At 31.8% G+C, this 27,980-nt stretch overlaps 1 protein-coding gene across 1 annotated transcript in view; it reads left to right on the top strand.

Moving 5' to 3' along the window:
* The window catches only part of NBEA (neurobeachin), an 800,789-nt gene that overhangs the window by 150,604 nt on the left and 622,205 nt on the right, over positions 1 to 27,980 (top strand). Inside the window, exons 9-10 of the mRNA XM_044668958.1 lie at positions 6,493 to 6,690; positions 7,394 to 7,527. Of these exons, the coding sequence (XP_044524893.1) occupies positions 6,493 to 6,690; positions 7,394 to 7,527 (332 nt within the window). The remainder of the gene's footprint in view (positions 1 to 6,492; positions 6,691 to 7,393; positions 7,528 to 27,980) is intronic.

Here is a 27,980-nt window from a genome sequence, read left to right as displayed (position 1 = left end):
GTCCTGGAATTAAAGAACCATTTCAATTTAGTGAAGGCAGATTTTGGCTAAGTTATAGTTCACAGTAATACTTGAAGTAGGAGTTACTTGATTGTGCTAAGATTCTGCTTCTTTGAGATTTAAAAGTAACATTTTTTTTTAAAAAAAAGGATATTATTAGTTAAAGTGTTAGGTATGATATTTATTACTTAAAACTTTTTAGTCTTTGGAATTAAATTCACTCTCAAATTTACTTTATACAAGTAGTAATATAGATATTTTTTATTTTGTAGCATGATTCTATTACTACTATATCCTTTCTTCTAGCTGCAACCCAGCTGAACTGCCAGGTTATGGTAGTGATCTTTACTTTGCCATGTTTTGAAAGTAACAGATTTGTGAGCACAATCCAAAATGAGAGAAATGTTAATAAAAATCATGAGTTGTCAGTCAAATGATGAAATAATTCAGTTTTAGACATTTTTATTTATATTATAATTAGTTTAATTTTGTTCCTTTGAACATTTGGAGTTACTTATGGACCAATGGGATCATCTTCCTTGGAAATCTGTTTTTATTGTAATCTTATTTTTTGAGAGCTGAACCACTGGTATAGATGTTAAGAACCATATTTAATTAAGTTCTAGAATTATTTCCTGGTCATTATTAGCTATTTACCAGTAGTATGACAGTTAAATGTTGCAACTGAAAATTGAACAAATCTTCTTCATGGTTTGGCAGAGATTGGACATTTTAGGTAGGAACGAATCTTAGAACTTAACAAAATCTTACAGTTTCTTAGTCCATCTTTTCATGATTTAAAAAAAAAAAGTGAGAAAACCAGCACCTAGAGAAGTTAAATAGCTTGCCTAAGGTTACAAGGTTAATGTCAGATTTGTAAAAGTTCCTAATTCATCCTGATTTCTTGGTCTGGTGCATTTTCTAAAATACTATGATAAATTCTTTGTTACATGTCCTCACATTACAGAGACTTACAGAGATCTCTTCAGGTGAACTTCTTGGAGAGAAGCCAAGAAATTCAAGTTATTGGTGAAAAATTGAAAAATAGGAATAAATAAAAAGGATCACTATAGTTAAAATTGAAATCATTAAATTAATTTAAATTTTAAATGAGATTTATTGATTTGCTACTTTGTAAACAATATGGGAGAGTGAGTAAAATGATCATAATGTTAAATTTTTTTGCGTTTGCTATGTTTTACTTTGAGTGTTTTATGTAAAAATAGTCATTTTAAAAGTATTTTGATTTCTTGTGAATTTTTTTTCTTGCTTTTCTTTTAAATTTCATTTATAATAGGAACTACTGCTCTGGAAACTGTGTATCAATGTAGATCAGCATCTTGACTGTATTTCATAGTGTTAGAGTGTTATCCAAGACATGATTTCCCCAAAGCCAAAAAAATTTTACATGTTAGAGGTAGGACTTGAACTTAGTCTTCTTGAGCCCTAGGCTACCATTATGTCATATTGTTTTTTACTTTTTATGTAGGTGATTTTTAACACTTTTTCCTGCAATAATTATACCTTCCATACCTGATTCAGAATATTTACCATGCAGCAAAGTTCATATTTTCATAATGAAATCTGGGAAAAATGTTCGCTTGATAGGAATTCATTGCAAACATATCTATACATTCTCTCTCTCTCTCTCTCTCTCTCTCTCTCTCTCTCTCTCTCATATAAGAGATAACACTGTTGAACTTAATTTTTCTTAACACATCCTGTTGTTTGAAACTAAATTTTTATTAACCATTATTTTCAATATTGAAGATTAGGTAAGTAGTATTGTAATTTGGATTTGGGATAAAGGAAATTAGAGGAGAGTAACTGCAATGGGTAATGTAAGACCTGAAGCCATGCCATACAGTAACCTTTAACTGCAATTTATCTTCATAATTATCATTGCCTTCTTTTGTGCCATTTCCCTAGCTATGTACAACATTTATAGAGGATTCCCCCTTTTTCTCATTGTTTCTTGATATAACATAATAGATGGTAACAACTCTGACTTCTGTTTATCCTGTTTATTTGATATACATCCTTTGCCTTATTTTTTTCTTGCTTTTTGAGACACTTTCACTTTTTAACACATCCTTCCTTGTTTTGGTAGTGCCATACAACATTTACATGACATATCTGTATAATGATTTAGAGATTCAGTGTTTTAAAATGACCTAATGTCTTTTTTTATTTGATCATTTATCACATTTCCACTCCAACAAGGTTTCTTCAGAAATTATCTAAAGATTTCTTTTTAGCCGTATTTGCATATCAAACATAGCTAGAATCCTCTCCCTCCAATCACTACCCCCAAATCTTTGGAAACATGGGTTTTGGAAAAATGATTTTTTCTTTATATGCTTTTCCTAATTTATCTGGGTGGTAGATTCTATTCAGGAATCCTGAATAATTCAAATTGGTATACCTAAAGAATAGTTTTGACTTTCACGTAGCCAACTCTATAGTATTTTATAAATACAGCATTACTATTCAAATGAAAGTATTATTAAAGTATTTGCTTTAGTGAATTAATCTATAGGAATAATTGAGGAGGAAAGAACTAAAAAGGAAGTTATAGTTCTAAATGCAGTGTCAAATTGGATTTAGACTAGACTAAAAAAATGTTGCTATGGCTTTAAACAAGAATTGATCACTTGAACCTAATTTTTCCATTTCTACTGAGACTTGATCAAGAAAATAGGTTTAAATTTCATTACTTGAGATTTTTTATGCTTTAAAATATTTGTTGTTTTATAATTATTTGTAGTCATGGAGGTTGTAGTTCCTTTACCCTTTAACAATTTTTTTCATGAAATTGTCGTGATCTTCAAAATTTATCACTTGATGACTAAAGTTTTAGTGACTGATCATTTCTGATATTAGCTTGACTTGTTCTTAAATAACTTTTCATTCCTAGGCTTTGACCTGAAATATTTGCAGATTGTTAAGAATGGGTATTGCTTTCAATAATATAATGTGACCTCTATAAAAATAGGAAGGATTTGTCATATCTTAAATCTCTCTGCTTATAGGTATTGCGACATTCCTAACTTATTATTAGAATTTTCTTTTAAAAAAAGTAGATGATCCTTTCTTTTTTCTTTTGATGATCTTATTTCTGAAATTAAGTTAGTCCTACCAAAAAAACTTCTAAGATGCTTCATAGTTCTCAATTACGGATTAAAGGAGAGGCATTTCTGTCATTCTTATTGGCTGCCTAGCATTTTTTGTTACACTGTAATAAAAAATTAATGATATTTTAAGCATTGTCTTAGATGATATAGTTCATTTTCAAGATGATAAAGACTTGAACCAGGTTTTTATTTTGTGTGAGAGGATACTGATGAAATTCATGTTCTAAAGGTATTATTTACAGATTTTGGCAACTAAATAGATGTAGTGGATTAAGAAAGCAGGAAGATTTAGATTATTATGTCTAGGTAAAAAGTGATGAACGTGAATGACTAGAAATGTGTTGGTATCCTTCAACAGAAATAGAAGAATTTGGAGTAGGGGTATGTTTGACCAAGAGTAAGGGAGATGATGAATTATGCTTGAGATAATTGTTCAAATGGAAATTTCCAAGAATGTGTTGAATTCTCATTTAGGATAGATGTCGATCTAGATAGTTCATCAGAGTTTCATCTGTGTAAAGAAAACTTAATCTGTAGGAGTTTGGAGTAGATATACATATACACATAAAGATACACATGTATGTATGTATATTTGTACACATATATGCTTATTTACCTCATATATAAAGATTAATGATTATTGGTTCAAACTCTCAGAGACTAAAGGAAGAATTTATTCAAAGGCAGACAGAGAGAACTTATTAAGGAGAAAGAGAAATTCTTTCCTAGGGAATAGAGTAAAGAACAATACTGTTGAAGGTATAAAGGGATTTTAGGACAGAGAGGGGAATATGTGAAAACTCAGGACAAAAAACTATTTTCATTTAAAATAGATGAGATTATATTTTTGTAAGTGGGTGAACTGTTATGTGGAAATGAGGGGGGCTTTAAATAGCTTCTCCTTGAATAATGAAGAATTAAAGTAATTTTTCTGTATCACTAAATGGCTATTTCTGTTTTTATTGGATTCAGTTTAAGTTTCATGGCTTCCTCCACTGGATTTCACCAACTTTTGAGTAGGAGCAAAGGCATTATATAGTAGAATTGACCCAAGGCATCATTGATACTTGGGGTTTTTGTTTGTTGTTTGTTTTTTGTTTTTTTTGAAAACTTAAAACATATGAGGAAAATTAAGTTATACATGGGAACAATTTAAAGGCACTTAATAATTTGTGGTTCTATGATTTGGGGGGACTTTTATCAATACACATACCAATACTTGGAATTTGATACTTTGAAAATTGCTGTGACAAATTTGGGCTAGGATGAGCCTCTCCAAAATTAGCTAAGCCACTTGGAACCATACTAAAAACTTTTCCTAATTGATTGTATCTGATGGAGCTGGCTTAACATTTATGCCCTGTTGATACATTGTAAATGACTTTAGAGGACTTATAACATAGTAATGTTAAATAATAATTTTCATCTAATGGATGTTTTAGTTTTCAGATTTGAATAGCATAAATAAATTACACTACTACCTAAATTAGCTTATTTATTCAGTGCCATACTAATCAGTGTACCAAATGATTATTTTGTAGATCTAGAAAACATACTAATGAAATTGATCTGGAGAGATAAGAGTATCTTTAAGGGAAATAATGCAAAAAAAAGCAGAAAGAAGGAAAACTTATAGCACTAGATTTCAAAATATCCTACAAAGCAATAATCATCAAAATACCATGATACTGGTTTAAAAAAACAAAATTTAAGAAATGTTCAAATATGGTTCAAGGTGGTGCCAATATACCTCTTGTGTGAATTAAATATCTGGGGGATGTCCAACCCAGTCAAATCCCAGAAGACTCACCACAATGGGGGATCCATGGGAGTCACAGTTGTGTGGCTTAGTCTGCCAACATGACAGGCAAGATTCTTGACCTTTGGAAGTCAGGGGATGTGAGGTAACCTTCAGCCAAAATTGAGGAAACTCAAGGGAATGCTTTGATGGAGTTTGAAAAGCCAGCACAGGACTCTCAGTCAATCAGTGGAAAAGATTAGAAATACATTTTATATAAGCTTAAGGAATATATTCTAGAGTTTGCTAAGTCCAAAGACCTTTCCTTTGGCCCCCTCTTTAAAAAGTTTGACCATCACTGGTGTAGACATAATAAAGTGATGGAGAAAATGTTAATAATGTAGATTAAACTTAAAAAATTGTCATGTGTATACATTTTCCTCCTGGAGAGCCATTACCTGTACTCTTCTAGATCTAATACCCAATTTTCATTACATCAAATTAAAATATTTTGGCACAAACAAAACTAGTGTTATTCTGATTAGAAGGGAAGTAGTTTACTGGGAGAGGGGAAATCTTTGCAGGAAATTTCTCTGATAAATTCAAATTTATGAAAATAAGAAACTAATTTATTAATTGATAAGTGGTCAAAAGATTTGATCAGAACATATTCAAAAGAAGCAATCCATACTATCAAATAGCCTTATGAAAAATTGTTCTAAATCATTAATAATCAGAGAGATGCAAATTAAATCAACTCTGATGTTCCACCTTCTACTACACACATTGTCAAGGAAAATGACAAATGTTTCTCCATATAGGAAAATAGACACAGTGATATATCCACTAGTGGAGCTATTAAGTAGTCCTGGTATTCTGGAAAGTTCTTTTGAACAATGCCTCTGACATTGCTGAACTTTGTCTATCCTTGGCTCAGTTTTATCACTGCTAGTTCTATACCCTAAGGTCATAAAAGAAGAAAAAGACCTATAAGATCCCTTCCCTCATCCCTTCCTGTGTGTGTGTGAGAGTGTGTGTATGTTCTTTTAATAATAGTAAAGTACTGAAAATAAATGAGTGCCTTTTCCTTTGGGGAAGGACTAAAAAAATTTTGCAATGGTAATGTAATAAAATATGATTGTGCCATAAGAATTGAATGAAGTAACTGTTTAAAAGAAACTTAAGCAGACTTCTATAAACTAATGCAGAAATAAGTGAAATAAGCAGAATTAGGAGAATGAATAATATATATAGTAATAATATCATTGTAAAGACAAACACCTCTAAAAGACTTGAGAATTTTGATGATTACAGATCAACCACAATCCAGAGGACCAATGATCATACATATTGCTTATGTCCTAATTGAGAAGTGATGGAATTAGAGAAGTGATGAAATTAGGATGCCTAGATCACTCATGTCTTTTTGAACATGGCCAGTGCGGCCATATGTCTTACTTAACCATGCAGATTTTTTACAAGGATTTTAATTATTTTTTTTTCTCAGGGGAGAGAATTTCAGGGGAAGAAAATAAATGTTTGTCAATTGAAAAAATAGTATGTGAATATTATACATTGCTCTTAGTTTCAGAACATTTATTTTCCAATTGTTTTTTACAGAGCACTTTCAAATTTAAATCTGAGAGTGATATCCATCTTGCTGAACATCATAAACAGGTTCTGTATGATGGGAAACTTGCAAGTAGTATTGCTTTTACATATAATGCTAAGGCTACTGATGCTCAGCTATGCCTAGAATCATCACCCAAAGAAAATGCATCTATTTTTGTACACTCCCCACATGCTCTCATGCTCCAGGTTAGTTTTCATGGTCTTTTGAATGTTAAACTAATCATAGTCTATTATATGGTACTATAATCATTTGCCCTCTTTTATTTGGCTTTTCCCTATTCAATTATTATCTACCATTTTCTTTGGATAGAATTTTCTTCTATATTAAAATATACATTATCATTTTGTTGCAGCAAATATAGTATTTGTTATTGGATAGATATTGTATCTAGTTTAATTTAATTAGCTATGTTTGGTATCCATTTAAGATTTTATTGATTAGATGAATATATTCTAAGTTCATGAAGGCAATATTCTATAGTGACTCTTTATTCAAAGTTCTGGAATTCATAATCCCAACTCTGACACATTACTATTTTGATGTTAGGCAGATTGCTTATAGAGCCACAGAATTTGAGAGCAGGAATGATCCCACAGGTGATCTAGGCCAACTTGTATAAATTCAGGTACAATTTCCAAATGTCCTAGATTTTCATCAGTAAAATGATGAAGTGGTCTAGATGGCCTCTTAGGACCATTCTTGATCTGGGATCCTACTTATATATTTTATATCATTATGTTATATTATGCTATACTATACTATATAATAATATTTCATATTGCATATGAAAATGTGCAAGCTATTATATGCATAATTCATAGGTAGTGATGCATGCTGGTGGAGAATATTAACTAAATATTTAATACTTATTGTGTTTTTTAAACATAGGATGTGAAAGCTATAGTAACACACTCAATTCACAGTGCAATTCATTCAATTGGAGGGATTCAAGTACTTTTTCCTCTTTTTGCACAACTGGACAATCGTCAACTGAATGATAGTCAAATGGAAACTACAGTCTGGTAAGTTTTCTTTGTCATATGTATATACAATTATTGATATTTAACACTTGGACATCATTGGTGATAAGCTTATGAAGAAAAACAACACGCCAACCATAAAACTTGGTTCTTGACTTTTGAAGTAATAATATAGTTTTTAAGATACTTAGACTTTCTTAACCACCCAAAGGGAAGACTGGTTAGTTAGACTATCAAAAATCCTTATCAAGTCCAATCTTTATAATATAATTTAGAGGAAAAGTTTAGACCTAGGATCATGTTTGCAAGCTTTTTTTTTTTGGAATACTGATAGGAGTTGTGCTTAACTGAAAAATGAATACCAAGAAAACATAAACTGTTTCTCGAATGATTTTTTCTGAAAAGCACATAACTATATTGTAAAAATGCATTATAATGCTGTTTTCAGGGCCAAGGGCAAGAAGCATGTCAATTAGTACATGTATTTTTTTCAGACTTTTGCTATTTGTAGATGCATTTCAAGGAAAACATGATCAGACTATAGTTTGTAAAATACTATGTAATAATAATATGTTTTAGTAGAGTTCTCTATGTAATTTTTAGAAGCAAATTCTTACAGTTGTTTTATATTAATAAATTCAGTTAGTATACTACATTTAATGTTATACATTAGAAAGATATGTGCTAGAAATAAAATATAAAATGAGAAAAATAATATATGAAATTTTATTTGCCGTTAGGTTAATTTCCAAAGAAATGAGATATAGGACTGTTGTTTTTACTTAAACATCAATAGAGGAAAATATACATATTTAGGATGCCTATATTTGATAATTTTTGGATTGGAGAAATATAAATAAAACTAGAGTAGAAAAATCCAGTGTCTTTGTAAGTACACATTTTGCTTAATTAATCTTATGGCAGTGTATTATATTAGTCTCAAAAATATTTCCCCTAATAGAAATATGTATTTCAATCAAATAACAAAAAGAGAATAGTAAAGTGACTCCATACTTAAAACTTGCAACTCCCATTTATTGTTCACTTACGTTTTTTGTCTAAATATATTACTTAAAGGAAATTAGTAATCCTGGCATTTGTCCAAACTATGGTACAGACTTGATATGTGACCTTTTGTAATTGTTATAACCTTTATGTTTTTACTTTAGTAAGGATAATATTTTCCTACTTGCTTTGAGAGATATATTAAATAGTAATTTGATATTTTTTAAGTATTCTGAACAAAATTTCTAATAGAAAAAAGATTCTAATAGAGAAATAAGAGTTGCTCTGCAATTGTTATTAAATATGTACAATGAAATAATGTAGGGCATAATATTTTTTAATCACCAGTGTAGCATTTCTTAAACATTTAGTATAAGCCAGGCACTGTGTTAAGCAGTGAATCATAACATTTGAAGAGAATGAACAAGATAATGTATTTGAATTTGTGTCCCATGAAGAAGATAACATGTAACTGATCATGAATTGTTTTTTTATACAGTCCTAGAGACGAAAGAGTCCAGTTTTTCTCTATTCCTTTTGCTTCAATGTGAGGCTATATTTAATATCTGTTGTCTGTCACATTTCTTCACAATCTGAAGGTGTCAAGTTTTTGCTACTTCTCTTATATTTTTGTTTCAGTTTTTAATTTATCATTTTATGAGGACATGAGTTCTTATATCTAACCTAAACATCTTTGATTCTGTCTTTGTATTAAAGTAGAAGACAAAAAGGACAACATCTTTTTAACACTGGATTTTAGTTAGTTTTCAAGTCTTCTTTTATCCCTCCCTGTCTTTACCTTCAGAAGCTTTAGCTCTTTGAATCTTTTCTGTTTGGATTACTTTTAAAATCCTAAAGGATATCATCCAGTTACAAGACTGCAATTTAATTCTTAGGCATATATCTTATTTTGAGACTACTGCTATGTCTGTTATATGATTACTTCTTCTAGTTAAATTACTTTTATAGTTTTCTTAATTGCCAAAGAAATTGGCATCTAGGATGTATATTTTCTATACAAATATATGTATTTGTCTTAAAACATAAGGATTTAAAGAAATCCTAGAAATTTTTTTTTACTGTGTTTCTCATGTTTCTTCTTAAACTTGAAGATCATAGGTACATGGTCATAAGACAGGAATCTTAAATACTTTGTCATTTAAAATATCATTTATTCATAGAATTGGAAGGGCACTTGAAGACAGTCATTCTTCTTTTGTTCAGCATCATGTCTAATGGTCTCACTTATTGTAAAAACTTTGAGAGAAGATTTTGGTAATCATCCTTACTATATTTTATTCTATTGCATATTCACACTCATTTTGAGGAGATTCTTCTATTTTATCTATAAACCATCTTCAGGGATTTTAAGTCTTATAATTTTGTAAAACATTAGTTACCACTTGCTCACTCTACTGAAAATAGAAATTTAATTGAAGAAAATGAGCTTAACTTTAAGTAGCTCCGAACAGTATTTGCCTTTTGTCTTCTTATTTCAGGATGAATTGTTCTAGTTCACATGCCACCTCCTGGCTACCACAAGAGTAGTTCCTTCCCATGATTCTCACTCCTCATTACCTTTTTGACCTTTGTTTGCCAACTGCTGGTTGTCAAGGATTTTATATGTCACATCGGCCCATGGGCTCATAAATCTGGCAAACGACAGTGGTGCTCTGAAGTTCTTTGGAACTAAACTTAACTCTAAATATCAGAAAATAATGATCAGTCTATATTTGAGGATAAAAAAGGCTGGACTGTTTTATAAAGTAGCTAGATTGTACCAAGATTCCTTTTATTGTCAGTCAAACTCCAAAGTCTACATTCAAGTTCTGTGTTTTTGTGAGGTCTTTCAAATTTTTAGAGTGAATGTTTTATTTTACTTCTAAAATCGAGTATTATTGTTTTACAGAAGGTATTGAGATAGTTTAATTTGAAACAAAATATCCAACAGGGATGTAATCCTTTTTTCTTAATAGGTTCTTAAACATTATGATGATTTTATTAAAAGCATATCTTTTTTAAAAATACTATACAATAGTGTTGAATTTCATTTACCAGGAATAGTTTATGACTATTTTTTTTAAGGGATTACAAAGTTCTGTTAAATCTTACAGTTTGATGTTCAGAAGTTATTTTGTCTCACCAATGACTTGAATGTTAGGGCTTTAATATCATGGTCATTGCATTGTTTGATAATTCTTAAATTAAATAATAACAACAACTTTATTTCTTTATTCACTTACCTAGCAGTTACAGTTTTTTTTATTGTACTATCCTTTTGAAATGAAATGATCATATATTTGTTTTTGCCTTCAATACTAAAAAGCAATTGGCTTTGGTTTGATAAAAAAAAGAAAAAAATGTCAATACAAATAATAGGGATGTTTAGTGTTGAAGTGATGTGAAGAGATAGATATAGTTTTCTTTCTTCTCCCTATACATTTCTTCCAAACTGTACCATATCCAAATGGCCTTTTGGAAATCTGATTTTGAGATTTGGGCATGGAATTAGGAGATGTGTGGAAGAGGAAAAGCAAAGACAACAGGGAGATCTGGGAACCACTTTTATCTACTTAAAACCAAGAAGATGAATTAATTATCCCAAATTTTATCTATTTCATACATTGATAATAAAATATATAGCAGGAGAAATCAAAAGCCAAAAAATATTAAATATTAAAATGTAATATATGTGAAAGATAAAAACTCTGAATTTTTTTAGGAAAAAGTGGCTGGGATATTTTTCAGCTATTCTTAAGTTTATTTTAAGTAAAACGAGGGAAAAATGTAGCTTTGGAATTTTTAGATAAAAGGTTGAGTGGAAGAAGGGAAGTGTATAGTTTAAAACCTCTTTTGTAGTTTTTCTTCATATTTGCTCACCCCTTTGTAAGTAACATGGACCTCAGTGTACAGGATTAGCTATGTGACTGGAATATGAATCATAATAAGGCTGTTATGATTCTAATTGAACTATGTGAATTTGGGTCATGATTAGCCCAATATATAGTTCTTCTGGGATTGATTTTGTTGGCTTTTTTAAAGTATTGAATATAATTAGAAATTTTGTAGATCAAGTGATTTTATAGACAGTGAAATTAGCTCTTAAATGAACCATATCAGACTCAGGGTAAAGCAGAAAACCTTTCATTTTAAATTTTAATGGATTTGGTGAGTTTATAGTTTTTATTCTTGGATTTCTATAGAGTAAGAGCACATGTAGTTTTCTGAATTTATGTTACAACATACCTTTTAAACAAGTAGTAAAAATAATATTTTTAGCCAATTTGAGTTTTATGCTCTATTCTTTCCTTTGTTCTTTTGAAAATATTCTTCTGAACATACAAAAATTCATGAACTAGGTAACCATTCCCTCAATAATTAAAAAACAGTCACTCAACATTTGTTAAGTAGTTACCATGTGCCACATATAGTGCTAAATTTTAAGGAGACAAAGAAAGTAAAAAATAGTCTTTTACCATCCAAAATCAACTTGTTGCCTTTTTTCTTTTTTAAAATATGGTTAAAATCTTAAGAGAAAAGAGAAACAAGATTACCATATTTTTAATTGATTATTTTTCTTGTAGACTCTTTAATGAATGGTAAATTAAAACTCTTAATTTGTATTTCCAAATTTATACATATGTGCATATATGTATATATATATATATATATATACAGATACAGATATATATATATAAAAGAAAGATTATATACTCTTTCTTTTGTAACTTATTTAAGGAGTCTTTATTTTAAAAGATATTTTACCTAAACAGTTTCTAAACTTGAATTGTAGTCATCATTTGTTGTTTTATAATTAGGAAAGGAAAAGTTTCTTGGAGCATAAAGCATATAAGATATCGCCAATGTATAGAGAAAACTAAAGAAATTCTTTGAACTTTCAGTTCAATGAAATGGTATTTATATCATCTATTATACAAATTAATTTGTAAAGAATTAAAAATAAATTAACATTGGTTAGTCAGCTTGAAGCATTGAAAATTAGCTTAGCTTGTTACCTATTTTTTTTTAATGCTTTGTTGCTTGGCTCAAGGGATAATAGTCTCACCAATATTTTGTTAAGAAACTTTCTTTCATTTCTGGAACAATTGCCTTTAGTTTTAGTCTAATTTTAGGTAAGTCTTTTTCCCATTGTTTTTGAAATCACTTCTTTCCCTCTGAAAGATTGCATTTGTTGAAAAAAAATCTTTAAAATTTTCTCTTCCTTAATAGTATGCTTTGAGGTGAGGCCTTAGAGGTGAAGGTTACTCCATTGACCAAGAATAGCATATTCACAATAAAGTTGACGGCTTAAGGCTTGATTGAACTATGCATGAGTTTAGAAGTGTGTGTGTGTGTGTGTGTGTGTGTGTGTGTGTGTGTGTGTGTGTGTCACACACGCACACACACACACATATATAATTTCCTTCATGATTTCCCCTGCAGTATGACTAATTTTATTTCCTTACTTTATTATTTCAACTATTATGATTTCCAGAGGGGACAACAATTTTTTTCCTGTCTTCTCTGTTAATCCAATAGCTTTTATTACTCTTCTGTGAGTTTACATAATGGCTATGAACAAAAAAGAATCAAAATTACTTAACTGACTTTGAACGTTATAACACAGTTGATCTCATAATGAAAGAAAAATGGTCTGTTTATACTAAGTATATCTTCTCCTGGCTACATTAAAGTTGTTTCATTAGAAATACACGAATATTTCTTATAATACTTAGGGCTAATAAAATTAATAACTCCAGCCTCCCAGGTCTATTTCACCTATCCTTTCTTACTCATCAGTGCAGGCAACTGGACTGTAGAGAATCACAGTTGGAAAGAACTCAAGTCATTTTGGCCATCTTCTCTGTAACTAGGATCATCTCTCATAATTATGCATCCATCTTCAATTGTAAGACTTTCTTTGAAGAGGACTCTAGACAGTATATTCAGTTATTCAGTCTTTAGTATGCATATACTAAACATCTACTATGTACCAGACACTGTCCTAGCATTAGGGATAAGAATAGGAAAAAATAGTCCCTGTTCTCAGGGAGTTCACATTATAATGGGGGAGAAATAATGCAGATAACTGTGAACAAAGAGCATATATTCAGGATATATGGAGATTATCAGCAGAGAAGGCACTGATGTTAAGATGGGTCAAGACAAATTTCTTTCAGCAGGTAGTACTTGGGACTTGTAGGATTCTAGAGAACCTAGGAATCAGAGATGAGGAAGGAAGAGAGTTCTAGACATAGGGGGAAAGCCAGTGAAAATTTCTGAAGTTGAGAGAGGTTTTTAAGAAATAGCAAGGAGAACAGTGTAAATGTATCACAGAGTACCTGGGTATAAAGTGTGATAAGACTGGAAAGATAGGAAGAGGCCAGGTTATAGAGTGCTTTAAAGGGCAAAGAGAGACTTTTAAATTTTATCCTAGTGACAATAGGTAGCTACTGCTATTTATCGAATAAGAGAGTGATATAGTCATATCTGAGCATTATTTAGGATGATTAATTTGAAAGCTGAGCCAAATTAACTAGACCTGGGAGAGACTAGTGGCAAGAGACCAGCTAATCAGCTATTTCAGTAATATAAGTATGAGGAGATGAGGAGCGGATACTAGTATGGTAGCAGAGTCAGAGGAGCAAAAGGGATTTATCAAAGAGATTTTACACTATTATAAATGACAGGTCCTGACAGTTGGTTGGACATGAGGCAGAGATGAGAGAGAATGAGAAGTTAAGTACTGTAAGAAATAAAATTAATATAAAAGGTATAACTTTATAAATATTATTGGTTTTATAGATTTATTAGTAGCCATTAGAAAATGAAGTCATGTGCCATTCTGCTTAGTCACTTAGAAAGGCCTGCAGTTATCTACTGCTACCATGTTGGATCAGCAGCAAAAAAGTGAGAGCAAGTCCAGCCACTCAATTTTATCCACCTGTCTACATCATTACGTAACTGTCTATGTTATCATGTAATGACAGGGAGCCAGTGGACTCATGGAAAATGTAGTTCAAGGACCCCAAAATTTCCAATAACACATTCCCCCCTGAGAACCATGGGAGAGTGGTCTCCCCAATGGCTCCTGTAAACATAATCAACTTTTAAATTACAGTAATTTTGGGGTAAAAAGAAAAGAGGACAAAACCAATGATCCTATGATTTCTAGGCACATTGACAAAAAGCCAATTATGGGGCAGTCCCCTTCAACATGAGTGTACATTCAAAACAAATGCATTAAATACCCCCACAGTTCATTCAACTGTAACCCAAAGTTCAATGTGGATCTTCTTGATGCAATGTAGGGTCTCTGTGGACATCTTCATGGTGCCTTCTCCAAATAGGTTCAGTGTCTGGCTTCTGGGGAGGTAGCAAGTTTCTTATCCCGAAATTACTCTCAAAAGAATTTAAAATTTACATTATAGATTATATATAATACACCCTCCTCCCCCCAGGAGAATTATAATACATTCCCCCCTGAAGAGGGTAAAGACAAACACCCAGATCAGCTAAGGATACATGGCTGAGTTATGGTGGTGTATGAGTCAATTATCAAAAGAAATCCAAAAACATCAAAAAATTGAAAAAAAAAGAGAAAAATAACTTGTGGATGAAATATATAAAATGTCAGAGTCTTATGTGAAAAAATGTAAGTAAAGGAAAAATAAGCTTATAATAGGTTCTCGAATCAATGCCCAATTAAAGTGATTTAAGCAATTGTGCACTTACCCGTTTAGTAGCCATGATTACAGAAAGATGCCACACTTATAACAGAAAGAAAAAATTCTGTGTGAAAGGGAAGTGTCATTCCCTGGTCTGATTTGCCTTCACTCTCAGGGATAGGGAGAGCCCGAATGAATGGCCAACTTTCAGGTCTTGACTAGGATGTGGCTCAGAGAAGGCTGACCTCTAATATATGCCAGAACAGCCGAGTTCTTGAATCCCAAACACGAAGTACATGTCCTTCAGTGTTGGCATGGAAGTTTCATTAATCCTACCTGTATTGGCATGGTCTTTTTTTGACCTTGTGCTCCTAGGCACTTTGCAGTTTCTCATCAATCCCATTGGAATTGGTTGGTCTCCTTGACCTTGTGCTTCTTGCTCTGTATAGTGGCTTTTTTGTTCCCTTCTCCTGGAATCAGACAGAATCACTAATCACAGCCCTATAACATTTATCAATACTTGGCAGATTACTATAGTCTAAAGCTTTTGGGTATGCATTAATATTGTAGCAAATATATATTTATATTAAACTTATGTTACTGTAAAATCAAAAAGGATTAATATTGATAATGTGTTCAAGTACACAAATGAGAGAAAAAAGAAACTCAAATACTGCATTGCACATTGAAGGGAAAAAAATAATAAAAGAATGTTTTAGAAATCAAAACTTATAGGGGGCAGCTGGGTAGCTCAGTGGATTGAGAGCCAGGCCTAGAGACAGGAGATCCTAGGTTCAAATCCAGCCTCAGAAGACACTTCCTAGCTGTGTGACCCTGGGCAAGTCACTTGACCCCCATTGCCTACCCTTGCCAATCTTCCACCTATAAGTCAATACACAGAAGTTAAGGGTTTAAAAAAAAACTATATAGCTTAGAATCAGTGACACACTGTGGAAGAACACAAAGGTTTCTCACCTAAAAATGAGATTCATTTCCTTTTAAACTTTGCCATGAACTACTGTGAGTGCAAATGGCTTTTTCAAAATAGCAGTTTTATAATGCACATTCAAATAAATTAGCAAAATTCTCCAAAATTACAATAACACATTCAGTAACAATAGGAAACAAACCCATTATTATATAGGATTCCTATGAGTTTCTATGTAGCCACTTGTGTGATATTTAAAAAATGTATACTTGTCACAAATTTTATACGTATAGCAAATCATTCAATCCTGGCTGAGGTATTTTAACAAAATCTATTACTGCCTCCATCCAAATGTGGGGCAGAGCCTAGGGGAAAAAAACACAAAGCTAATAAAAAACCCTTTTTTGGGGGTCTAAAATATCACCAAGAATTTTAGATCCTTCTGATGGGAAAGTAAATTAAAATATAGAGTTAAAATATGCATGCAGAAGCTCTTTTTGGCTTCCTGTGTTATATATAAAAGGTTTGGGTAGGAACTTCTATTTGGTTCTCTACCTTTTAATACAGCATTCTTTATAATATATTATATATATTACATATTATGTATATTACATATATATATCATCCATTACATATATATGTGTGTGTGTGTGTACATATACACACACACACATATATATGTATACCTACCTATCATCCATTCAGAAGTTACTGGGTATCCTAAAGTCAATTTTAAATACCCCTTATAAAATTACAATTTAAATTTTTAAGTCACCATATTCTTCAAGTTGTATACAATTGTAACCAGTTTTGATGGAGTACATCCATCATCTTTTGTGATAATTAACAAAGGCAAAGTAAAAGAAAAGACTTGTATAAGTAACATGTGACCCTGATAGTTGAGATGACAAATCCAGGATACATAAGACTTATTGGCTTTTACAACTTAAAAAATTTTTGTGTAAGATGTTTATGGGCTTTCACAATGATATTATTGTTCAGTAAAATCATGGGGAAATGGTACAGATAAAGAATCATATAACATAAAAGATATTAATTAGCTCAATACAGATGAACTTAAAAAAAAGGAAATTTAAACCTTAAAGAAGTTAGCAATACAGTAATATAAGCAAATGACAAGTTATAAGCAGTATAGTCAAAAACCTTTTTACCAATCAGAATAGACTTGTTTACTATTAAGGAGGTCCAATAAAATCATTAACAGAATTTATGTAATATCCCAAAACATAGTAGCTTAAAATGATTCAGTATCATATTGAAAGGTATTGATCAGATTAACATATGAACTTAAAACAACAAAATTAATTGGTAAAACAAATAATCAGTTAAGTACAATAAGATATAGAGACTTTTAAAAAACAGTGGAGTCTGAGGAGGCTTACTAAGTTTACCCCCCAGGCTTTTTAAAGTTGTTTTTTTTTTCCTATCCATTCAAGTTCCTTTTTTCTGAGCCCTGTCATCTCCCATAGGGAGAGAGAATTTTGCACTGGGCATAGTGCATATGACCCTCATGATGGGTATGGTTCAGAGGTTGGGCAGGCCCAAATGGCCCAGGTGCGTAGGAGGATGAATCTCTCCCCTGAGTCTCAGGCAGGATAATAGCAGGGAATAGTAGTAAGAAAAAAAAAAAATCCCACAACTGGGATCTGTTTGAAATAGGCAATGCGGGTGATGCTTGCCATTCTATGCCCTATTTGAAGAGTAGCCTTTCTTTTCCCTTCCCTGTTGGGGTAAAATGCTAGGACCCATTTTCTGTCTCAGTCCCCTCCCCCACAGACAGAGCATGGAGGCCTAACCAGGACTGGAAAAGCTGCAAGCTCAAAAAGCCACCTTGGGGGGGATTGGGTGGTTAAGAGTTAAAAACTCTCCTCAGGTAAAAGCCCTTTTAGGAGGCTAATTATTGCCTAAGAGGAAACACCCAGGCTTCCAAGTCAGGCATCTAGGAAACTCTCAGCTGTGCACAATGAAAAAGAAGGGGAGTTATATTTCCCAAGCCTCAGGAGATTGGCTCTAAGCAGTAGCGGCAACAGGAAGGACCAGAATCTCCAGGCACTGTCTGGGATAGGGAACAACAGCAAAGGAGCTCCAGTTCTAGCAGCTGGTGGGTGAAGGATCAGGATCAGGAAGATTAGGAATAGAAAAGGTAGAAATAGGCAGCTGGGGCTATCAGCATCAGCATGGCTTTTACTAAATTTATTTAGGCTATCTTAAAAAAATTGTGAGTTCCTTTTCAAAACTTCTGGTTGCCATCAATGTAAGAAATAAAATTAAGATAAAAAGGATAACTTTATAAATATTATGGGTTTTATAGATTTATTAGTAGCCATTAGAAAATGAAGCCATGTGCCATTCTGGCTTAGTCAGTTTAAAAGGCCCTCTGTTACCTGCCATCACCATGCTGGATCAGCAGCAAAAAAGCGAGAGCAAATCCAGCCACTCAGTTTTATCCTCCTGTCTACATCATCATGTAACTGTCTATGTCATCACATAACAACAAGGAATCAGTGGGTTCATGGGAAATGTAGTTCAAGGACCCCAAAATTTCCAATAACACAGGATGACACCAAAGTTGTGAGCCTTGGTGACTTGGAGGATGATAATACCCTTCACTGCAATAGGGAAATATGGAGGTAGGAAGGGTTTGAAGGAAAAGAGAATGAGTTTAGTTTTGGACATGTTGAGTTTAAGATGAATATGCTTAAAATGTCCAGTAGGCAGTTAAACATGAGACTATAAGTCAGGAGTGTTTAGGATTGGACAAATAAGTGTGAGAATTATCTGCATGGAGGTGATGTTTTAAAGATGGTCTAATGGATAAAGTGTATGCTCTGGAGTCAGGAATACCTGGGTTGAAATACAGTCTCAGATAACTTACTAGTTGTATGGCTGTAGCTAAGTCTCTTCACTTCTGTTTGCTTCAGTTTCCTCATCTATAAAATGGGAATAATTGTAGTAGTTATCTCTCAGGGTTCTTGTGAGAGTAAAAGGCAATAATAATTGTAAAGCACTTTGTACTGGCACTAAATAACAACATGGCACATAGTAAATAAAAGCTTTATAAATATTAACTATTATAATTATTATAGTATTAGGGGAGAAGAGTTGAAGACTCAGGATAGATGGATCACACATGTGTTATCTAATATGACTTGGATGACAGTTCAGCAAAGGAGATTGAGAAGCTCTGTTCTGGCAAGTAAGAGGAAAACCAGGAGAGAGCAGCATCATGAAAACCTTAGAGAATATCAAGGAGAAGCATTAATAGACAATATCAGAGGTTGCAGAGAGTCAGAGAAGGATGAAGATTGATAAAAGGACATTAGATTTGAGGCAAGTCTTCAATCAGTAGTAGGCTTGCAGTGGCCCAGGGATGAGAGTGCCTTACACCTGTGCTGTGGCAGTTTCAGAAGAGAAAAGGAACATATGTAAGAAATATTAGTTTAGAAATGATAGTACTTTACTACTGATTGGACATGCAAAGGTGAGAGAGATTGAGGAGTCAAAGAGATGACATCTGTGTGAACCGAGGTGCCAGTGAGAAGGGAGTAGGGAATGGGAAAGGGAATCATTATTAGGAGGTATTGTATATGAATAGGTCAATTTAGTGTGCTACAAATAAATATTGAATTTGAATGATATTAAGAATTGTCTATACTTAGTCACAAATGTAGTTTCCAACATGTAGCTATAATTGGGGTTAAATCCTTTAAAACTGTTTGGGCCAATCAGGCAAAAGCAGGTTTAAAACCACAATCTAAGTAATAAACACCTATATAATTTCCCCCTTCATTTCCTTTTTTCTGTATATGTTTTCTTATTAACTTTAATTTTGGGGGAGAAGAAAAAAAGGGGAAAAATTATTCCCCAAAGTATATCTATTAGAATAGTCTTATTAATGGTCCAAATCAAAGTTTTGTGTGCATGCAGTATAAAACATCCAAGCCAAAATATTTTACAATCCATTTAGAAGTCCTGAGTTTCACAAGGATAATGAGAGTTTAGAACTCCAAGAAATAAGAAAGTAGAAAGCATAATGTATAGGAAACAAATAATGGGCAAGCAAGCTCCTCTCTATCATGTATCTATTGGAGAGGTGGCACAACTGCTTGTGAGTCTTATCCAGTGTCTTTGCTTTATATTAGTATGTTATTAAATATAATTAAGCAAAATTTTAAAGACCTCTACCATATGTATGTATGTTATATTTTAGAGATAATGATCTTCAAAAGCAGAATGAAGGCAGTGCAGACCTAATACCTTTGCTCTGTTTGTTTATGGCATCCTTTGTGCAAGTGAGCCTCATGCATTTAAGATACTTTGTGAATTTCTGTTGGGGATGAAAAAACAAGTAGGAATGTTCTCATGGAGCTTTTAATCTAATAGAAACATTATAATATTTTTACTAGCTTTTTTGACCTACAGATCCTGTTATAATGCTTTATATTTGAGTCTGACTCTTTCTTACTTCATTTTTTATTTTTGCTGGTTGTTCAGAAAAATCTTGAGAGGTATTTTGGATCAAATAATTTGTTTTGTCTGTAATTTACATCCATATTTGTATGTGTACATATAATGACTAGAAAATGTATCCCATAAGCATAGCCACCTTATATTAAAGCAACTTATTTCTTTACTTTTCATTTAGGTTCTTTTATGTGTTAATCTTATTTCTTTCACTGAGTGATTAGATGTAGCCTTTTATTTGGCCCTGTAAGGCATCAATTTAAGGTTATCAGTGTTCTTCATTAGTAGTATTTCCCTTATTCTTTAAATTATTTTAGAATTATTAGATTGAACAGAAACTCAGTTAGAATCCAAATGTTCTGTTTTTACTATCCTGAAATCTAGATTTATAGAATAGATAAAATTAAGGCTGCTCATTCTAAAGAAATATAAATATAAGTCTTAACTATTTACAATTAAGCAGGTAGTTGTTTTGACTTTTTCAGAGCCAGTACTTGTATTTTTTTCTGCTTTGCTGATTCTCCACAGGAATTTATTAAAGTTGATTAAATCAAATAATATTTTTGTTTATCCTTCCTCTTAAATTTTAATGGAGTTTTTGTTTTTTGTTTTTTTGTCCTGAAAGCTTATCATAATTCCACCTTCGTTTATTAGTTATATACATATTTTCTTCACTCTTAACAACACTATTCCCTCTCCTGTTTTCACATTTTTGATTAGATAACTTTTTCCTGAGGCGAAAACTATGAAGATTAGACATACTGAATAGATTCTTACTGAATTTCATTTTTATTGAAGGAAACTACAAAAAAAATTTTTTATAGTAGAATATACAAAATTGTTATTTACTTTATTTATTACAATATGAATGATCTGTCACTTATAATATGCATTCTCCTTATCATTATTCTTAGGCATTCAGGGTGGATGAAGGGCCCAAATACATTGTTTTATGTGTTGGGATCATTAACACAGCCAAGATAGTATGGTTACTTTCCTTTACTCCCCGTAGTTTGGGGTTCCCACTATGGGCCTATGATTGGAGATGGCTTTAATAAGAGTTGTTATTTTGGTAAACAGTTTAATTTGGTAAATCATTTACCTTTTATTTTCCAGGAAAAGGAAGGAACAGATAGGGAACTAGTCCTGGAGATAAAATATAGATTGCTTGAGAAACTAGAATTTAGAGAGCATATCCCGAGTTATTTATTTACAATGATATGGTAGCTTTATAGAGCAGTATACCATCTTGAGGTTTCTCAGAAGAGCCCAGGTTTCACAGTATAGGAGAAACCATTTACTGGTGGCTAGGTTCAACTCCTTCTCCCCACTTGTTAGAAAGTATTAACTATAGTCTGGCCATTTTGGAAGCCATAAGATGAAATATACAGCTGAGGCAGGCGTTAATACCAAGACAGGTCAATCACTGAGGTCCTAAGGGCCATATTTAAGGACAATATTCTTTTCTCTTCTGAGGAAACTTCTCTTATCCTCATGGTTAGCAGTTGTTTGCTAAATGCTGTTTAGACTCCAGACTAGAATTGGTGAAAAAATAAAAATAAATCGGCGACTCTTCCTGTTAGTGAAAAAATTTGAGTAGACAGATGGGAAAATAATAGTTGTAGTTTTTAACTAGTCAGACATTCATTCTGCTTCTTCTTTCATACTGAAATAATTTCTAGAGGTTGAGGCCTGGGCTGCCTATTAGAGGAAAGGTACTAAGGCCTGCACATTTTTTCTCCTTTCTTTAAGTATATAAGTCGAGTAGGCAGATCTTTAAGCTTTGTTAGTTATTTATGCACAACCACCAAATAGCCCTCCAAATTTTCCTAATTAGCAAATTGGATTAATAAGAAATATTGCTCAAAGGATTAAGAGAGTGTGATATGAATAATTTATCATTAGTGTGGGTTTAATTTAACTAGATTTCATACATTTCCTGATATGTGATGAAGGAAAGAGTATTTAGGTTTGGGTAGAGGGAAGCAAAAGAGTAAGAAATAATTGTTGCTCTTAGGCTCTCTGGGGCAGAATATCTCCAAATGGAAACTCTTGTGTATAACATATACTTTAGTGAGCTGTGATTCATTGATGTTAATATTCTTTACTGATGCAGATTGGAAACTCCTATACTTTAGTATGGGTTTTCTGAGTTATCTATACTACTATCATTCTGTGAGTCTAGGATTCCTAACATGTCACCAAAAAATTCCCTTGAACATGGACTTCTTGCTTAATCCATGGTCAATCATTCAGAGTTGAATTCTAGGCTTGCCTTTGAATATAATGTTATAGGGGTTATAGGTAAAACTTGCAGCTCAATTGGATCTTCCAGATTGTGGAATAATGAAATGAATGCCAAATTTGGAATCATAGAACCTGGGTTTCCATACCAGACTTTTTATTTCCAATCAGAGTTACTTTGAGTAAGTCACTTTCCTCTAGCCATGAGCCTTTCAAATGAAAGGGTTGAATAAATGATCTGTAAAATCCCTTCTAGATCTAATACTGTCTTCAGTTGTTTTCAGTCACATTTGACTGTTTGTGACATCATTTTTTTTTTTGGCAAAGATTAAAGTGATCTGCCATTTCCTTCTCTAGCTCATTTTACAGATGAGGAAACTGAGGCAAACTGAGTTAAGTAACTTTCCCATGGCACAAAGCTAGTAAGTGTGTGATACCTCATTTGAACTCAGGAAGAGAAGTCTTTTTGAGTCCCTACTATGCCACCTATCTATGATCCTATAATTCTAAAAACCATTGGAATCATTTAAAAAAATCCAAGATCTCTTTATGTTAGAACAGGTGATTTTTATATGTCAATGTAGCTGACATATATATTTTGAATATTAACTATTCTGATTGTACATCAGTAACTGTTTTTGTCAAATGCAAAAAGAACTCCAATCATACATCATTAACATCAAGATTGTATAGATTTTGATTTTGTCGGTCAGTTTTGGCAGTGCCCAAATTATGCAATATCCCTTTGTAGATAACCTGTTACCATTCTGGTCAGAGATATACTGAACCCTAGATTCTGTTCAGTATCTATTTGGAATAAAAAAAGTGCAAGTCAATAATCTTTAAAATTGTAGATTAACATGACTGAAAAGAGGTCTCATAGCTGATGAAAGGTATAGAGCCAAGATGACAAACTTAGTACTTGCTAAACTACTAAGTGGGCCTGCAACAGAGTAAAATATTATTAGAAAATTTTTTGAAATTAAAAATACAATATAATGTTAATTTGTGATTTTCAAAGCCAAGATAAAGATTAGCAGGGATCTCTTTCTATTTGAATTTGACCCTAACTTACTAAGTCTCTAAGAATATATATGGGAGGCTCTTTGCTTAGTGCAGGGGATTCAAAGAACAAGATATAATCTCTCCTTGTAAGGATCACTAGCATGTCTTTATAAAGGAAAGTAAGAACAAATATATTAAGGATTTCCTCTGGCAGTGAATTGCTTTAAGATAATCATATTCTGTATTGTCCTCTGAGATGTATTCATCCCAAACTGGGAAGGACTGCATATAACCAAGGTTATTTATACTTGTTTTCAATCATTCTTTTAATTATTGAACTGTCAAAGAATTACATTTTGCCAACTTTGTAAAGAATGTTTTAGTAATTAGGGAAGAATTATCTTAGATGCCCTTCATGCTGATTTTTTCTTGTTGCTGGTATCATCATTACTTAAGAAGAGTTTTGCTCATGATGGGGAGTAGAATAGAGGGCAGCAGATCACTCCTCATATCACCTCATTGTTACATCCAAGGGTAGTAGAATATTTTTTTCAGCATCAAGCAGTTTTCTAAAGCATTTATTAATACTAAAGTTAATTGAATCTTCATAGAATTGGGATTTTCTGCATGAACCAAAGTAAAATATTACTGTGTTCTCCTCTTCCCTTTCCCTATAGTGTTAACTTTGAATTCCATTTGAAACTTTTCATTCTGAATTAAAGAATTCATAAATGACTATAAGCTTCTAAAATTTTTAAAAGGAGGAATCATAAACATCAGAATCCATCTTACTGAGTTGATCTCCATTTTAAAGTTAGAAAGCATCTATTGAAATATTCTCTTTATAGTACTTGCCAATTGCAACCCCCAAAACAAGTTAAACAGACTTTCTGCCCTTTAGCAACTTTCTTCATATTACTACTAACATTGATATATTCTTCATATTTAAGTCAAAATGTTTTCCAAGTGTATTGTTTTTCACCATTTTCTTTCATATAATGAAAAAAAAGTAAATGCTTCCTAAGGCTTTTGAGAGTTCAGTTACCATATGTATAATTTATTAATAATTTCTCAATAATTATGTTAAACAAGAAAATAATTTTATATTAGAAATTTCTAAATAACTATTAAAGAATCCATATTTATTAGGTTTTTAGTAGATTCAATATATACCTTCACATTTAATTACATAGAAAAATGTATTATACATAGTTATGAAATGTTCTGACTATTTTGCATGTATGCTAGGCATATAATAGTGTCTATGAATAATATAGGTTAGAAAGGTATAGACTGAGACAATAAACAGGAAAATTTGGGTTGGGGTTGTCACTTTGTCATCTTGATTATTTCCAAAGAATCTTCCTTTTAAAAAAATTAAAATTCAATAGAAATTATTTTTATAATATAATTGCAATTTGTTAAGGGTTTTAGGATTCATTAATTTTAAGGAAAATTTTAGTATTAGTTTATCAATGCCATCCATATTCTTTAAGAGGTAGATGAGATGAAAAGGCACTCCTAAAGTAGAATTTATTTTTTTTATTCAAGAATATACTAGAGTATAGTGCTATCTGTTGAAAAGTTTAACAATCCTATAAGGATTAATAAACTTTTTGCTTGTTAAATGAAACATCACTGAAAATTAGTTCCAAATATTGTTATACTTTTCAACAGAATGCTATATTTGCTTTTATTAGTTCTGGTTGACATGGATGCTTGTTATTTGGTATATAAATTTAGTTTCTTTGTAGATGACCTGATGTGTTCTAGACAGGAAGTGGTATGTAGGAGTATAGGAATGGGCTGAAGTATCCTTTATATTTGCCTTTGTATCTAGGGGAGTTGGAAATAGGCAAGAATGGAGAGAAATTTTGTATGGCAGTACACAGAATTTTGCAAGTTTAATGTGAGCCCTGCAGCAAACCGATGCATTTTAGTTACTGGTAAGTTTGTTAAATTCTGTTTGAAAATGTTCCTCTTGGAAGATGGCCATCTAATTACTTTTATTCCCACCATGTCAACTTTAACCTATTTTGAAGGCTCTTTAAAATGATATGGTATTGCTAATATGTCCACTGGATGCATCTATAAGTTCTGAAAGATTTTATTTAGTAAATGCAATTTTTTGTTTATTTCTTATTTTTTTTTCAGTTGCTGACATAATTGATGTTGAAGTCCTTTAAAATTCCAGCTAGCTAAGTTTTAAGATTTAGAGATGAGATAAAGAAATTATTGGCTCTTTTTCCTTTGTGATAAAAGTCCATGGTGTTTGTAGATCAGATTTAATTTATTGGATGCTTGAAGAGACAGTGAGTCATGAAACAAAATGAGGAAACCCATGACATCCTTGTAATTTTATAGTGATTTTGCATAGGATAGGTATCTCTAGTACCCAATATAGTATTTTGAATTATTTGATGGACCATTGTGAGGTTTTTCTTGTCTTTCTTTTTGGAATTATTAAATTTTAGGAACTATATTGACCCTCCTACCCCCGAAATTCCTAATTCACATTTGTCTGAGTTTCATGCATAGGTTAGGAGGTTAGGAAATCATACAGTCTCCATTCTATAGTTGTCTTTGATCTTTAGAAACAATCAGACAGAAGTGTTAGGTGCAGTAGTATTTAAGAAGCTAACACTTGTAAAGTGCCCTTGCCTTTTTCCTTGTTTCATTTAAAATGAAGTGATTCCTTTATTAGTTTTGATTTCTGTATAATGGCATTTAAAAATCTTAATTGATATTTAGTATTTGTGTCTGGGAAAAGTCTAGCAATGCTTTCAAGGAGAAAGTTACTAGAATATTACTCGATTTCAAAATTGTATAGTAGTCAAATTTTTGTGGTTTGATATTTTAGGGCCAGCTAATATTTTTGCTTTCTTGTATATATATATATGTATATATATAAATATATATACATATATACATATATCTTTATTTTCTGGTATAGGAGTCTTTGATTTTTGGATAGTATTTTTATCTCACCCATATTAAAATTATCATCAGCCTTCCTATCTTTTCTAATAATTTTTCTAATTTTGATAGTAATTCTATCTTGAAGCATAGTTCTGTCTTTGATCTTGATTAAATATTGAAACATAAATTTAACAGAATGTATTCTATGGTAGCCCTATAGAAACAGGAAAGTTTTCTTGCTTAGCATCAATAGAGTAAAAGTAATAGCGTGTTTTGTTTCTGGTTAACTTACAACCACTTATCCTATAATTAAATGTTGTTTTATATTGATTCTGGAACATAAAATTTTAAACTATATTAACTTAAATTTAATTTACAAATTGCTTTAATTAGTTTCTTTTACTCAAACATAGGGTATATCAATTTAGCAGCATTATTCGATAGAAAATTTAAAAACATGGTAAATAGGATATTGTCTAAATGTTAGTCATATTTTCTTTTAAATCTACTGATTTTCATAATTTTGTGGTAAGAGTGCTAAGATTTTTGACATATAACTGCACTGGGATACTCATAATTGATCCCAATGAATTTATCTGTCAACAATCCTTGTTGAAATTTTTTAGTTTCTGGTTAATTTGGCAGTTTGTTTCTTGATGATATTTAATGAATACATGTATTTTTCAGTATACATGTTTGTACATCTCCATTTAAATAACTCATTTCATTCTTTAACTTTTTCCATTGCAAAAATTGAATGCATATATCTGATATATGTATGTGTATGCATATAACATAATGTAGTCTACCTCTGTTTTAATAATGTGTCCAGTTTGAGAAAATAAAGATTTTCCTTAAAAATCATGTCTTTTAAAAATATTTTAAACACATTGGTATTTATAATTTTAAAGGATGCCTTTATATGCTGCCTTTGATAAAGTGGTTTAACCTCTCATCTATTACCTTATTGTAGGGTAGTATAGTGTGTGTGTGTGTGTGTGTGTGTGTGTGTGGGTGTGTGTGTGTGTAAACATTGTATGTCTGTGTCAAAGTCCTGTGTTCTACTTTTGGAACATGGCATTATGACATTCAAGCAGAATCTAGTATAAAATAAATTTGTGACAGAAATTTAAAGAATGGAATCATAATTTTTTCATATTTGCCTTTAATGAAAGGTAACATGAAAAAATTCTTTAGAAAATAAACTTTATCTTGGATTTAAATGTTCTTTTGTCATCTTT

Source organism: Gracilinanus agilis, chromosome 3, assembly GCF_016433145.1.
Source record: "Gracilinanus agilis isolate LMUSP501 chromosome 3, AgileGrace, whole genome shotgun sequence".
Classification (NCBI taxonomy): Eukaryota; Metazoa; Chordata; class Mammalia; order Didelphimorphia; family Didelphidae; genus Gracilinanus; species Gracilinanus agilis.
The sequence above is the reverse complement of the archived record's forward strand: the minus strand, read 5'-3'. Positions and strand labels throughout refer to the sequence as shown.